The sequence below is a fragment of the Suricata suricatta genome, chromosome 13, assembly GCF_006229205.1.
Source record: "Suricata suricatta isolate VVHF042 chromosome 13, meerkat_22Aug2017_6uvM2_HiC, whole genome shotgun sequence".
NCBI lineage: Eukaryota > Metazoa > Chordata > Mammalia > Carnivora > Herpestidae > Suricata > Suricata suricatta.
Window position 1 is genome coordinate 3,139,731 of NC_043712.1, and position 13,668 is coordinate 3,153,398.

Sequence of the window (13,668 nt, forward strand, 5' to 3'; positions counted from 1 at the left end):
GGGGTCAGCGCGGAGCGCGGCGGTAGGCGCGACGCGGCCACCACGCATCGCCGAAGCCCTGGAGAGCCCAGTCCCTGCTTTCCGGGCCGGGGGGCGCCCCTCCGTGCGTCCTAAAGCGGCTCCGGCTGCCAGGGGTGAGTCTACATCCCGCGGGGACGGTCGCGCTCCTTCCGCCCCGCGCACCACCCAAGAGCTCCGAGCCCGCTGGGGCTGCCGGAAGTCGGGTGAGAGTCTCGGCCCCAGGCCACAGGGTGCGGACGCCTTTGGCCAAGGAGGACACGGAGACTGTGGCGGAGGAGGAGGAGAGTGACTTGTCCAAGGTTACCGAGCCGGGGTGAGCTTAAGCGCGTTCCCGCCGTCCCCTGGAGGGCCCAGGTTGCTCCCGCCCCACCCATCCCGGGGGCATCTCGGCCGCCCCTCTCGGCGGCGCGGCCCGCATCCAGGCCGGGTGTGTCCGAGCCCGGCCCACTCGGGGCTCGATTTCCGGTATCCTAGCTGTTGCTTGCGGGAGTCCTTCAAGCCCCGCAGAGCACCCCCCGCCCTGCACTGCTGGGGGTCCCCTGCCAGACCGCCGCCCTCTGCTCCTCGCGGAAGGCGGCGGTTGGGAGAGAGATCTGAGAGCAGCTGTCATAGCTAGAGACACCCAGGGGAGGGGAGGGCAGCAAGGATGGGGTCGCTATCCCCTGAATAGGGCGCATTCCTTTGCAGGTGCTCGCTGACCCCCTCCCCCCGGAGGCATTGCTCCGAGGAGGCTGACAGCCCCCGGAGAGGTGGACTGACTCACAGAGGCAGGCTCAGCCTCTACAAGCGCCCAGGCTCAAATGCTGTGCCCAGCAATGCGCTGCCACAGACTGGCCCTGGGCCTAGGATTCTGCCTGCTGTCAGGCACTGCCCTTTGCTTGCTGTGGTGAGCACCCCCCAAGGAGCCCTCCCTTCACCCCCCGACTCCTACCTTTCTTGGCTTTGCAACCCCTCAAGCCTTGACCCCTTTATGGACTCCTAGGTGCCATCACCTCTCGCCACACCTGTCCCCAGCCCCAGCCCCAAGACCAAACTAGTTTTGGCTTCTGGATTTTGCTTTGTACGGCCTCCTGGCCTTTGCACTTGCCCTTTCCTCAGCCTGGACCATTTTAGCCACGTTCACGAAGAACTGTCCACACACCAAAATGCACCCCATGTGTTCCTTCTCTGAAGGCCCCCCCACCCCCACCCCCACTCACCACCACTCTCTTATGTGTGGGCTCTGGCATCAAGAACATTCCTTCCCTGGAAATGAATGACTGCATTGCAGATCAGGAGGCTTTGACCTCCGAGGTCAGCCAGACCCAGGGAGTGGGGGGGGGGTCCCCAGATGCACCCCACTGCAGACCTTCACTCCCTTAATGTGTCCCAAGTGGGTTTTCAGCCTCGTGACAGTCAACAGGTGTTTTTCCTTCCCAGGAAGTATTTTGAGAACTGGCTGCTGATCTCCTATGTCCCCTATTACCTCCCTTGCCCAGAGATCTTGTAAGTACGGGGCTGGGAGAATCTGGGGCCCCGGGGCTGCCTGGAGTGGAGGCAGTGGCAGAGTTTTAAGGTCAGTTTGTCGGTTGTTAGTTCCTAAGCTCAGGATTCTGATCAGTTTGACAAGTGTTTGGGTAATTTATGGGCTGCTACAAATACGGAGTGAAATTCCTGTTTCAGTCTTGCGGTGTCCTTGCAAACCCCCTCTGTGGTTTGGGCCCGAGCCTGCTGTACCACTCTGAGTCTCACTTGCTTCGTCTGTGAAATGGGACGATAGAGTGTCGCCCCCGGCCACCTGGAGCGTGCAGTGTGATTACGTCTATAAATAAATAGCCTGCCTTAGCAGGTGGCACATAGGAGATGCTCAGGAAAGTGCTTTTAGGACTTGACCTTTTGGTTACATTTTGCGTTCACTGAGGATTCAAGGAACACATGAACGTATGACCAGTCTTCCCCCACATAAGGAACCTGACGTTTTGAGAGTTAAGACTAAAAAATCGAATTGGCACTCTCAAGGGGGCATCTGCGTGATAGCTAAAGGGATGTTTCAAATCCGGATCCTAGACTGCTTGCTAATTATCAACAAGACAGGCTTTACAGTTATAAGCACAGAGTATGGGAAATTAGGAAGCTCGAAAGCAGAAAAGACAAAGGAAAAACAAAATCCTCTTGTGTCCTACGGGTCTGAGTTACCCTTTGCTTCCAAAGTTCCTTGTCGACTTGTTGGTTGCTGTACGTTCTAAATGAATGGACGGTGCATCTCACTTGGTTCTAAAGCAGAAAGCCTGCTTGCTGTTGAGAAGAGGTGTGATGGGGGTGCCCGGGTGCCTGGGTCGGTTACGCTTGGTTTCGGCTTTGGTCATGATCTCATGGTTCGTGAATTTGAGCCTGGTGTCAGGCTCTGTGCTGCTGTGCTCTGACAGAGCCTGCTTGGGATTCTCTCTCTCTCTCTCTCTCTCTCTCTCTCTCTCTCTCTCTCTCTGCCTCTTCCCCGCTCATGTGCTCACTCTCAAAAATAAATAAACATAAAAAGAGCTGTGATCATAATGTTTTTGAATTTTCATCCTGTTTTCCCAGAATTGTCTATATTCTTTGGCGTGTGTTTCTTCTTCATGGCCCCCACCATTTTACTGCCCCCAGGAGCTGGATCCTAATTCCTGAATCCCTTCCCTTTTCCCTCCAACAATGGGAGCACCGTATTTTGGTTGTGTCCAATTCCCTGGTATTCTAAATTAGTTTATAATGAGCAGCTTTGGATATAACGCTTTCTCCATATTAAAAGTCCTTTCTTGGGCCGCATGAGTAGCTCAGTCGGTTGAGCATATGGCTCTTGAATTTTGGCTCAGGTCAGGATCTCACGGTTCATAAGTTCGAGCCTCACGTCCAGCTCTGCACTAATAGCACAGAGCGTGCTTGGGATTCTGTCTCTCCCTCTCACTCCCCTCCCCTGCTCACTTCCATTCTCTCTCTCTCTCTTTCTCAAAATAAATAAACAATAAAAAAAAGTTTTAGATTAAAAAAATCCTTTCACTGGTCCCTTCCCTCCCTGGGCCGGGGGCTATGGGCGGATTCTCGATCCAGCTTGCCTGTTGGTTTCCCGAAGGCCCACGGCTCACACCGTCACAGTCACAGAGGTGTCCCCCCCCCACACCCCCGCCCAGGCCCCTGCTAGAAGAAGGGCTAGGTGTTGCAAGAAGCAAAAAGCAAACCACCCCACTGATTCAAGAGACGGGAATGCTCTCTGCTGGGTTTCAATTTCATTTCCTTGGTTCCTGCCAGGGACTCATTTCTCCCACCCACGCACGAGCTAGACTTCCGCTTCCCTGATGCACCTGCCCCTCCGCCGTCTCTCCTGGACCTGTCGGTGGCTCCTCCAAGGGTCACCTTAAGCCAAAAGCATTTGCTACATTTTCCTATCGTTTGGTTCTACTCAACTCTTTTTTTCATGGATTGAAGTTGGAGATTTTTGTTTGTGTTAAATGGTCACCTCTTCGCTTTTCACCTGGATTTCTTCACTTTTAGTTTTCCTCCCTTCCTGTATAAAAATGTGAAGCTGATTATTTTTTCCTTTTTGTTCTGGCTTATCTGTGGCTTTGGTATTCTTATGACCAACCTGCTCTTTATTTACTTATTTTAATGTTTATTTAGTTTTGAGAGAGGGAGACAGAGTGAGTAGGGCAGGGGCAGAGAGAGAGGGAGACACAGAATCCGAACAGGCTCCAGGCTCTGAGCTGTCAGCACAGAGCCCGGCGTAGGGCTCGAATTCACGAGCTGCAAGATCAGGATCTGAGCCAAAGTCAGTCGGTTAACCGACTGAGCCCCCCGACATACTCTTTAATGAGGCTGGAGTGTGGCTGGGCTTGGGGAGAGATGGGGGTCCAACCGTCCAACCGCCAGGGCCATGGGCCCTTTTCCTGCTCACGTCCTGCCTGCTCAGAATGCCATCGCTTTCCGAGCAGGGACCTGAAGTGGGTTTCTTTGTGTGAAACGAGGGCAGACGGCCAATTTGATGGGCTAACTTTTAAAAACTGTTGGTTCAAGAGTATTAACTAATCACAGAAGGATAACTGTTACAGGATTCCACTTATAAGAGATCTCTAGAATAATCGGGTCTCTGGAATAACAGTTACCAGGGGCTGGATGGATGGGGCAGAGGGGGAGTGGGAGTCAGTGTTGAAAGGGGACACAGTTTCCGTTTGAGAAGATAAGAAAGTTCTGGAAATGGGTGGTGGGGATGGTTGTGCAATAGTGTGAAATGTGCTTAATGCCCCTCAACAGCACGCTTAAAAATGGTTAACATAGGGGCGCCGGGGGGCTCAGTCAGTTAAGTGTCCGACTTCGGCTCAGGTCATGATCTCATGGCCCATGAGTTCGAGCTCCACATCAGGCTCTGTGCTGACAGCTCAAGAACCTGGAGCCTGCTTCGGATTCTGTGTCTCCCTCTGTGTCTGCCCCTCCCCCGCTCATGCTCAGTCTCTCAAAAATAAATGTTAAAAAAAATGAAAAAAATGGTTAAAATAGTAAATCTTTGTTTTGTACATTTTACCACCAAAAAGAAGAAAAAGGAAGTATAGACTAAAAATTGGTAGGAAAACCAATTTTTAAAGAGGTGTAAGCTATCCTACCAAAGATGCCATATTGAAAATTCTTGGGGTGCTTGGGTGGCTCAGTCGGTTAAGCATCTGACTCTGGACTTCAGCTCAGGCCTCGAGCTCGGAGTTTGTGGGATTGAGCCCTGTGTCCTGCTCTGCACTGGTAGGTGGAGACTGCTTGGGATTCTTTCTCTCTCTCTGCCTACTCCCCACCAGCTTGTGCGTGCTCTCTCTCTCTCAAAAATAAACAAACATTTAAAAAACAAAAAGAGAGGCACCTGGGGGGCTCAGTCAGTTGAGCTTCCGACTTGGGCTCGTGTCATGATCTCACAGTTTGTGGGTTCGAGCCCCACTCGGGCTCTGTGCTGACAGCTAGCTCATGAGTCTGGAGCCTGTCTTCAGATTCTGTGTCTCCCTCTCTCTCTGACCTTCCCCTGCTCATGCTGTCTCTCTCTCTCTCTCTCTCAAAAATAAATAAAACATGAAAAAATTTAAGACAAAAAACAAAAAGAAACAAAATTTTTAACTGAATGGCAGGCACCATGTCCTCAGGGGGTCTGCACGTGACAGCCAGCGTGGTCCACAACGAAGGTCCTCAGGTGTTTGTTTGCCTTCTCTGGGCCTCACTTCCACCCTCTGGGGGAGGACTTTATCGCTGAGGAGTCAGATGTCTGGCCCCTGGTCTCTCCAGCCACAGGGCAGACGCAGAGGCTCTCTGCGCCCTGCAGCCTCCGTCCTTAGGAACCTGCTTCTTCCTCGTCCACACAGGCTGCCTGCCTAGAAGGGGACCAGACGGCTGGCTCGCTCCGCGCTGGGCCTGGGCACAACCCTTGTGTAATTCTCAAAGCAGCTCTGAGGGTTAAGGGTGGTTACCCATTTTACAGGAACGGAGGGAAAGTGGGGGCATCAGTCAGGGTCCCACTAAAGAAACGGAGCAGAGGCAGGAGGGAGAAAGGTAGATTGGCCGATTGAGCCAAGCCAGTCTGGACCCGCTGGAGCCGGCGGGGGCTCAGGCAGGAGCCGGCACTGACCGCCCTGCTTCTCGGAAACCCCAGCTCCCTTCTTAAGGCCTTTCGCCTGATTCTATCACGCCCACCCAGGCCATGTGGGATATGCTTTTTGTTTGTTTAATGTTTTGTTTATTTTTGAGAGAGTGGGAGCAGGGGAGGGGCAGAGACGGGGGGTCAGAGGATCCTAAGCAGGCTCAGGACAGCAGCGAGCCCGACTCGGGGCTCAAACTCACAAACTGCAAGATCGTGACCTCAGCCAAAGTCAGATGCTTAACGACGGAGCCCCCCAGGCGCCCGAGAGGATCTTTACCTCAGGGCAGCTGGTGTCCGTGTCAGCCACACCCACCGCATGTCACCAGAGCAGCTGGGTACAACTACTGCCATCACCACGGGCTCAGTGAAGGGACTCGCCCAAGGTCTGGAAAGCAACAGAACAGCGATCACCAGGTCTTTGCAGCTTCTCAAAACTTCTCCCCGCTGCCAGCCCTCCGGAGTGGCAGGTGTGAAAGAGCATCAGCTTTGGAGATGGCGCCGGGTACAGATCACGGCCTTGCCATTTAGTGACCCCGGACAGACTGCTTCTGTGGGAGCCCAGCCCCCACCCCCAGCAGAGTGGGCACGCAGTGGGGAAGGTTCAACGGAGTCTGCATGGAACCCGGAAGGGTGCCTGCCCGTGGGGGTGTTTGGTCTCCATCTGTCCGTCCCGCACTGAATCTGTCCGTCCCCAGCACTGGCACTAACGGCTCTCTCTTGCCTCTGTTACCAGCAACATGGAGCTGCGGTACAAGGGGGAGAAGCCATTCCAGCCCGTGACACAGTAAGCCAACTGTCATTTCCCCCTTGTGGCCCCCGGGGGGTTGGGGGCCGCCTCCCCTCACCACCGGCCCTTCTTGGTTGCAGGTCACTGTACCCGCAGCCCAAGCTTCTGGAGCAAAGGTAGGTGTTGGGTAGGGCCTGGGAAGGGAGAGATCTGGTGTGGGGAGGAAGGCGGGGTGGGCAGAGCTCTGATTTATAGTCAGGCAGCCCTGGGGTCCAGGTAGTGTGGGACCTGGGTTCCAGTCCAGTTCTGCCACGGGCTGTGTGACCTCGGGCAGGTTACTCAACAGCTCCGGGGTGTTTTCTATACAAGTGGATCGTAACAGCCACCTCCTAGCAGGTTGGAGGACTGGGTTCTGAGCTGGTGTTTGCAGAAGGCACAGCCGCGAGGCGAGTGCCCAATCCACACCCCTCATTTATCAGCCGCTCAGCAGGCAGCTGAAATGCCAGGCTCCCTTAGGACTCGGCGTGCATGAACTCCTTCTCCTCTCAACGTATCCCCGCTTCCCACATGAGGATAGTGAGGCCCAGAGACAGGGTGGAGCTGCCCAAGGTCACACGGCGCAGGAGGCAGGGCCAGGAAGGGGCTGAGGCTTTCACAGTGGAAGGGCCTCAGCGCCCACGGCCTCTCCCCGCTGCAGGCCTACCGAGCTGCTGACCCTCACACCCTGGTTGGCGCCCATTGTCTCGGAGGGAACCTTCAGCCCTGAGCTTCTGCAGCGCATCTACGAGCCGCTGAACCTGACCATTGGGCTCACGGTGTTTGCCGTCGGCAAGTGAGTAGTGGGCCGGGTGGCTGGCTCGCACCGGGCCACAGCACCTGGGCACAGGAGCCTGCCTGGGCCCGGCCCTGTGCATGTGGGAGGTTACGGAGTGGAGGGCGATGGTGGGAGGGCTTCCTGGCAGAGGGGACCTGGCCTTGGCGCGGAAGCAGGGAGGCGGCTCAGGCGATGGAGCAGCGGGAGCCTACGTGAGGACACCCCTTGCCTCCTTAGCCCTCTCTGCCTCCCCTGGACGGTCCGGGCAGCTCTGAAGGAACGGAGTCCCTCAAGGCCACCTCCCATAACTGGGGGTCCATCCAGGGTCAGGTTACAGGCGGGTCAAGGCCTGCCCTCAGGGCCCTCGCCCCTCCCCCCCGCTCTGGGCCTGCTTTCTCTCTGGACACCTCCTGGCTTCCTCTCCTGTCCCTCCCCCCACCTGGCCTTTCCCTGAGGAGACACCACCTGACAGCTCGCCCCGGGAGAGAAACCAGTGGCGCCCCAGTACCTAGAGGGCTGGTGTGGCGGGGGGGCGGCATGTCAGGTGGCCGTGTGGTCCAGTCAGCCTTGACCTGCAGGGTGTGGCCCTGGGGTTTCCCAAGCCCCCAGCACCACTCGCCTGGCCTTGATGCCTTGATGCAGCCCGCTTGGCCGCCGTTTTGTCCCGTTCCTCTCTCTGAGCCTCAGTGTCTCTGCCTCTGAAATGGGGACTCACGGGGGAGGCACCTGGCTGGCTCCGTCGGTGGAGTGTGCAGCTCCTGCTCTCGGGGTCCTGAGTTAGAGCCCCGTGCTGGGTGTAGAGATTACTAAAAAAAATAAACTTCACAATGGGGATTATGGTGCCTGCCTTCAGGGAGTTTATGAGGCTCAAAGGGGCTAAGAAGCCCTTGAATCACTGCCTGACCTAGAAAGCGACCCTAAAAGTTAGCTCGGTTTGTGATCTTAGGAATCCTTGTGAAGTATCCTTTCTCCTATGGTTGTAAGAGGCTTGTACGGCAGGGCGCCTGGGGGCTCAGTCAGTCGAGGGTCCGACTCTCGATTTCAGCTCAGGTCATGATCCCAGGGTCGTGGGACTGAGCCCCTCGTCGGGCATCATGCTGGGTGTGGAGCCTGCTTGAAATTCTCTCTCGCGCGCGCCCTCTCTCTCTGCCTCTCTCCCCAACTCAGGTGCTCTGTCTCTCTCTCTCTCTCAAATAATAAGATGTTTAAAGAGATCAGTGCTGCAGTTGTGAGGGTTGGACAGAGAAGGACCCCGAGGGTCACACCTGAGTGGCTTCTCAAGGTGGGGGGCTGGGAGGGGGGCCCCGGCCTGGCTGACCCCAGAGTGGGGACCAGGTGGATGCCGGGATTCCTCCTGCCAGGTACACCCGCTTCGTGGAGCACTTCCTGGAGTCGGCCGAGCGCTTCTTCATGCGGGGCCACCGCGTGCACTACTACGTCTTCACCAACGAGCCCGCAGCCATCCCTCGGGTCCCACTGGGCCCCGGCCGCCGCCTCAGCGTCCTCCTCATCCAGAGACACTCCCGCTGGGAGGAGATCTCCACGCGCCGGATGGAGACCATCAGCCGGCACATCGCTGAGAGGGCGCACCGGGAGGTGGACTACATTTTCTGCCTCGACGTGGACATGGTGTTCCGGAACCCATGGGGCCCTGAGACCCTGGGGGACCTGGTGGCTGCCATTCACCCGGGCTACTATGCTGTGCCCCGCCAGCAGTTTCCCTACGAGCGCAGGCACACTTCCACCGCCTTTGTGGCAGATGACGAGGGGGACTTTTATTATGGTGGGGCGGTCTTTGGGGGGCGGGTGGCCAAGGTGTACGAGTTTACCAGAGGCTGCCACATGGCCATCCTGGCCGACAAGGCCAACGGCATCATGGCTGCCTGGCAGGAGGAGAGCCACCTGAACCGTCGCTTCATCTCCTACAAGCCCTCCAAGGTGCTGTCCCCGGAGTATCTGTGGGATGACAGGAAGCCCCAGCCCCCCAGCCTGAAGCTGATCCGCTTTTCTACTCTGGACAAGGACACCAGCTGGCTGAGGAGCTGATGGCGGAGCCAGGGCTGCGGAGGATCGGGACCCCGAGCCCTGCAGCCGGCTCACCCCTGTGGAGCACCCCGCTTGCCCCTGTGGAGCACCCTGTATCAGTGCCCCCCCTTCTCAGGCCTCAGGTGAGACCCACCTGGTCCTGCCTACCTCAGTCTACTAGCAGAACTCACCTGGAAAATGGATGTGGAAGGGCCTTTGTAAACTGTAAAGGGCTGCGTAGACAGGAGCAGAACACAAAGATCGCAGCGCAGTGTGGCCCAAGAACAGTCGGACGGGAAGTGGTGAAGAAGACAGGGCCACAGGCCTTACCCAGCAGACGTGCCTTGGGGGCAGGCTCTGGTGTCCGCCCGCTCAGTGCCTGAGGCCCCACCTCTGCCCCCTTCTGTTGCCTATTTGCCCTTAAAGTTGCACTCCTATGAGCCTGGTGGGACAGGCACCCAGACCCCTCCTCTGGGGCTGCAGGGGCCCCCGGGTGCTGGGACGTCCCGCAGCCCACAGAGCCAACCCCTCGCTCGGCCCTGGAATGAGCCTTTGCAGCAGAACAGACCTGGCCCGCTCACGTGCCGAGTCTAGCCCGCGCCCTGGGGCAGACCACACTCCCTGGCACCAGCCACCGCCCCCTTTGTAAGAGGGTTTGGGCAGTTTTTTAATAAAGGTGGCATGCGCCAAGCCCTCACCAGGGTGTTTTCACCTCCACATCCGAGAGTCCACCCCGCCAGCCACTGGGGATCCGGGCAGCCTGGATTTCACGCATGGTGACATCCGGTGGAGGTGGAGGAGGGAGGGTCCAGTCTTCCAGAAAGCCTGCATTACAGTGGCCACTGCAGCAGACAGGATCCTGTTCCCGTTCTCCTGGGAGAGGGGTGGAGAGAGAAGGTGCCATGCCCCCATGATTGAGGGGCCAGAGCTCACCAGCTGGATGCCACGTGGCCTCTCAGCCCCTGATGCATAACGAATGTGTCTATCTGTCCCTCCTGAAACCCGGGCAGCCTCAGCCCTGTGAAGCCACCGGCGGGCGTGGGGCTCCAGGGCTGTGGTGCAGGCCCAGGATTAGAGGGCCTGGGAGGGCAGCCTCACCAGGGGGGCAGCTCCAGGGGGGCTTCAGAGCCCCCGCAGTGGGTGCATCTGCCTGGCAGGACAGAGATGGGGGGAGAAGGGGTTCAGGAGTTGGTGGCCCAGTGTCCCCTCCTCTGGGGGCAGCATCACCTTTGCCATGGTGGGGGGGGGGGCACAGAGGGATACACTCTGACCACGTAGGGAGGTACAGGCACCCAGCCACGTGGCCCCCCTGGCAAAGCTGGGGGTCAGCCCAAGGCCCACTCCTGCAGCCTGCGGTCTGTCCAGCGGGCAAGAACAGATTACAAAGAGAATAAGCAGATGGGAGACCTTGGGCCAGGGAGGGCAGGTCAGGGAGGGGCGCCGAGGTGCCTCCCGGGCAGCAGGGCAAAGGTGGGCCCACAGCCCATGTGTCCTGGTGGGGAGCACCTGCTTTGTGATGCAGGTTATGTGGCAAGAGCAGGGCTTGCCTTCTAGAAGCTTCCATGGTGGGAGCCCTGGAGGCAGAGACCACAGAAGGCCTCAGGAGGAGCTGGCCCTGAGTCCCAGGCGGCAGCAGCAGGCTTGCAGGGGAGAAGAGAGCCCGGCCTCGCTCCCAGCCCGGCCTCTCCTGGACCCAGCTGATGGCCTTTCCCAGCCTCGGCCCGAGCCCCCAAGGAATATGGCCGACACCGGTCCCCATCACAGGACACAGCTCTCAGACATGAGTTGAGGGAGTGACAGGACCCAACTCTTAGAACCCAACCAGGGTCCAAGCTACTCTCTAAAGCAAAGCTGAGGGCTTAGAGCCACAGCTGCTCCATGGGTGGGGGAAGTAAGGGGCCTGGTGGGGATAGGAGGTAGAGGGGGACCCGGCCTGACCTGGCAGATGGAGGGTCCTCAGCCCGGCTGGGAGAATCAGGTCCGAGCCACGGGCACCAAGGTTGCCAGGGCCCATCAGGTTGGGGGGCTTAAAAGTTTTCTAAATTGCACAGGTACTTTAAGAAATAGACAAAATCACAAACACAAAATGTCGCCCATGGAGGCCCCTGAAACTCAGTGTTCCTGTCCCTTCATGGCCAGCCGCTTCCTCCCCTCACCATCGCTCAGCTGTAGGGCCTGGCCCGCACGCCGCTGCTCACACTGCCCACCAGTCAGGTCTGCGCGTCCCACCTCCCGGCCGGTTTCTGGGGACTCACGCCTCACATCACCTCCAGGAAGTCTGCGTTGATTCGTGCCCCCCTCCAGAGCGGGTGCCTTTCAGTGTTCCCACAAACCCTCCCCATCCCTGTGTCATTTACAACGTCTGCCCGTGTGCACCCCTCTCCCCAGCTGGTAAACTCCAAGAGGGGACAGACGAGGGCTGGCCCCGATTCCCATGGTAGCTGAAACCCAGAAAGCATCCTATAAATGTCAAATAACTGTGGGAGGCGAGACCGCGCCTGTGGGATGCTGGACAGGTCATCTGAGGCCTGGGGCGGACGGAGATCAAATGAGATTACGGCTGGGTCACCTCTGGACACGGACTCCCCTAGCTACTTCTCCACGTGGCTAGGTCTGGGCCCTCCGGGCAGCATGCCCACCCTGGAAGGAGGCAGCAGCTGGCCCCCAGAGCCCCCACGACACAGGAGGAAACTGAGGCATCCTCCTCATCCCTGTCCACCAAACTCCCTCCAGATCAAGGACGCTATGGCTCTGATAAGGCTGCCCGGGGGGCTCTGTCCGTTAAGCATCCAACTCCTGATAATCGGTTCACAGCATGATCTCACAGTTCGTGAGTTCGAGCCCCGAACTGGGCGTCATGCTGACAGCATGGAACCTGCTTGGGACGCTGTCTCCCTCTCTCTATCCTTCCCTGATCACCTGCGCTCCCCTTCTCTCCAACCTGCAGCGACCCCCAACTCCTTACCTGATATGCAGAGTCATCCATGACCTGGTCCGGATGCCCCCCGCCCCCAGTGTGCACCCCTCACCTCACTCCAGCCTCCCGAGAGCCTTCCTCCCACAGGGAGCCCGCCCCTCCGAGCCCCCTGCCACCGGTGCCCCTCTCCATGGCTCCCATCCAGGACATCCTCATGTCCATGGCCGGGCTCGGAGGCCACAACTTTTGGGTCGGATTGACTTGGGTTCAAACCCACAGCGGGGCCATGTCACACAAGGCCCTTGACCAAGCTCACATGGTGGCTTCTCGGAGCCTCTTTGAAAATGGGGTCTGAGACCCCGACCCAAGAAGGGTGACCTGGAGGCACAGGGGGAGCCCCACCCCAGGACAAGGCCTGTGAGAGTCAGTGCAGGGCTCCGTGAGGGTAAAGACGATGGACTCTGAATCCCCCGCTCATGTTCACGGCTGGACTTGGGTCACTCAAAGCTGAGTGACCTTGATTGCCGGAGGCACTGCCCATGTGAAAAAGGGGTGACTGGGTGCCTGGGTTAAGTCAGGCTCAGCCAGTTAAGCATCTGATTCTTGATTTCTGAGGGGGTCATCATCTCACTGTTGCTGAGTTCCAGCTAACAGTGCGGAGTCTGCTTGGGATTCTGTCTCTCTCCTCTCTGCCCCTCCTCCTGAACTCTCTCTCTATATATACAAATAAACTTTCAAAAAGTCGGGGAGGGGCACCTGGGTGGCTCACTTGGCTGGGCTCAGACTTTGGCTCAGGTCATGATCTCACAGTTTGTGAGTTCAAGCCCCGAATCTGGCTCTGTGCTGACAGCTACCGGAGCCTGCCTCGGATTCCGAGTCTCCCTGTCTGCCTCTCTCCCCCTAGTGTTCTGTCTCTCCTTCAAAATAAATAAATGTTTAAAAAAAATTTTTTTAAAGAGAGGGATGAAATCACTGAGTGCCCAGGGGGTCCTATGCAACACTAGCTCTGACCATTCTTCGAATCCCCGTGGAGGACCCCCTCCTCGCTGGGCCTCCTCCCCTACACCCATGACCCCAACCAGTGCAACAGCCAGAGACACCACTGCATCTGGTGTCCCGGGTTCCTGCCAGAGAGACTAGGGGAAGAGGGATTGAGGACGAGGGGGAAGGGGCGCACTGACCTTCTCATTGCCCGTACTCGGTGTCCACTGCCGCCTCCAGGTCCCCTGGCCCAGCCATGCACCCAGCTGTCCACTGCAGGCTACACGTGAGGTCCAGGACAGAGATTCCCAAGTCCCCGGGTCTCTACGCCAACCCAGCCCAGGGCCCGACCGCCCCCCTCCCCCCCCGGCCGCTTGGGTTCGGGGTGGCACGAGGTCTTAGCGGGCGTGGGCGACGCGTGGGACCCGCCGCACGCTGAGCGCTCGGTGGGCTGCGACGAGACGCGGCTCCCGTGCACGCGCTGTCCGCGGGCCCGCGCAGGCCCCGTGTGCGCGCAACGGTTGACACCAGGCTCGGTAGCCTGGGCAGGGTCCACCCAACCGCTG

General features: G+C 58.1%; 1 protein-coding gene and 1 long non-coding RNA gene across 6 annotated transcripts; one reads left to right on the plus strand and one right to left on the minus strand.

Annotated features, from left to right (window-relative positions):
• The first annotated feature begins 6 nt into the window (after positions 1-6).
• Positions 7-9,921, plus strand: GBGT1 (globoside alpha-1,3-N-acetylgalactosaminyltransferase 1 (FORS blood group)). 4 transcript variants are annotated; one of them, XM_029920254.1, is made up of 7 exons: positions 7-334; positions 709-907; positions 1,441-1,506; positions 6,372-6,422; positions 6,506-6,541; positions 7,063-7,197; positions 8,541-9,921. In XM_029920254.1, exons 2-7 carry the CDS (start codon positions 822-824, stop codon positions 9,223-9,225), a joined length of 1,059 nt encoding a protein of 352 aa, XP_029776114.1. In that variant the 5' UTR covers positions 7-334; positions 709-821; the 3' UTR covers positions 9,226-9,921. The 4 variants fall into 4 exon arrangements, with proteins under 4 accessions (XP_029776114.1, XP_029776115.1, XP_029776116.1 ...); XM_029920255.1 differs by having other exon boundaries at positions 7-134; XM_029920256.1 differs by lacking the exon at positions 1,441-1,506.
• On the minus strand, positions 5,098-13,651 carry LOC115276284. 2 transcript variants are annotated; one of them, XR_003901876.1, is made up of 4 exons: positions 13,303-13,651; positions 9,917-10,077; positions 5,916-6,023; positions 5,098-5,372 (listed from the first exon to the last, which is right to left on the minus strand). It is a non-coding gene; the product is annotated as an uncharacterized LOC115276284 (long non-coding RNA). The 2 variants fall into 2 exon arrangements; XR_003901875.1 differs by having other exon boundaries at positions 9,903-10,077; positions 13,303-13,648.
• Between the last annotated feature and the right edge of the window lie 17 nt (positions 13,652-13,668).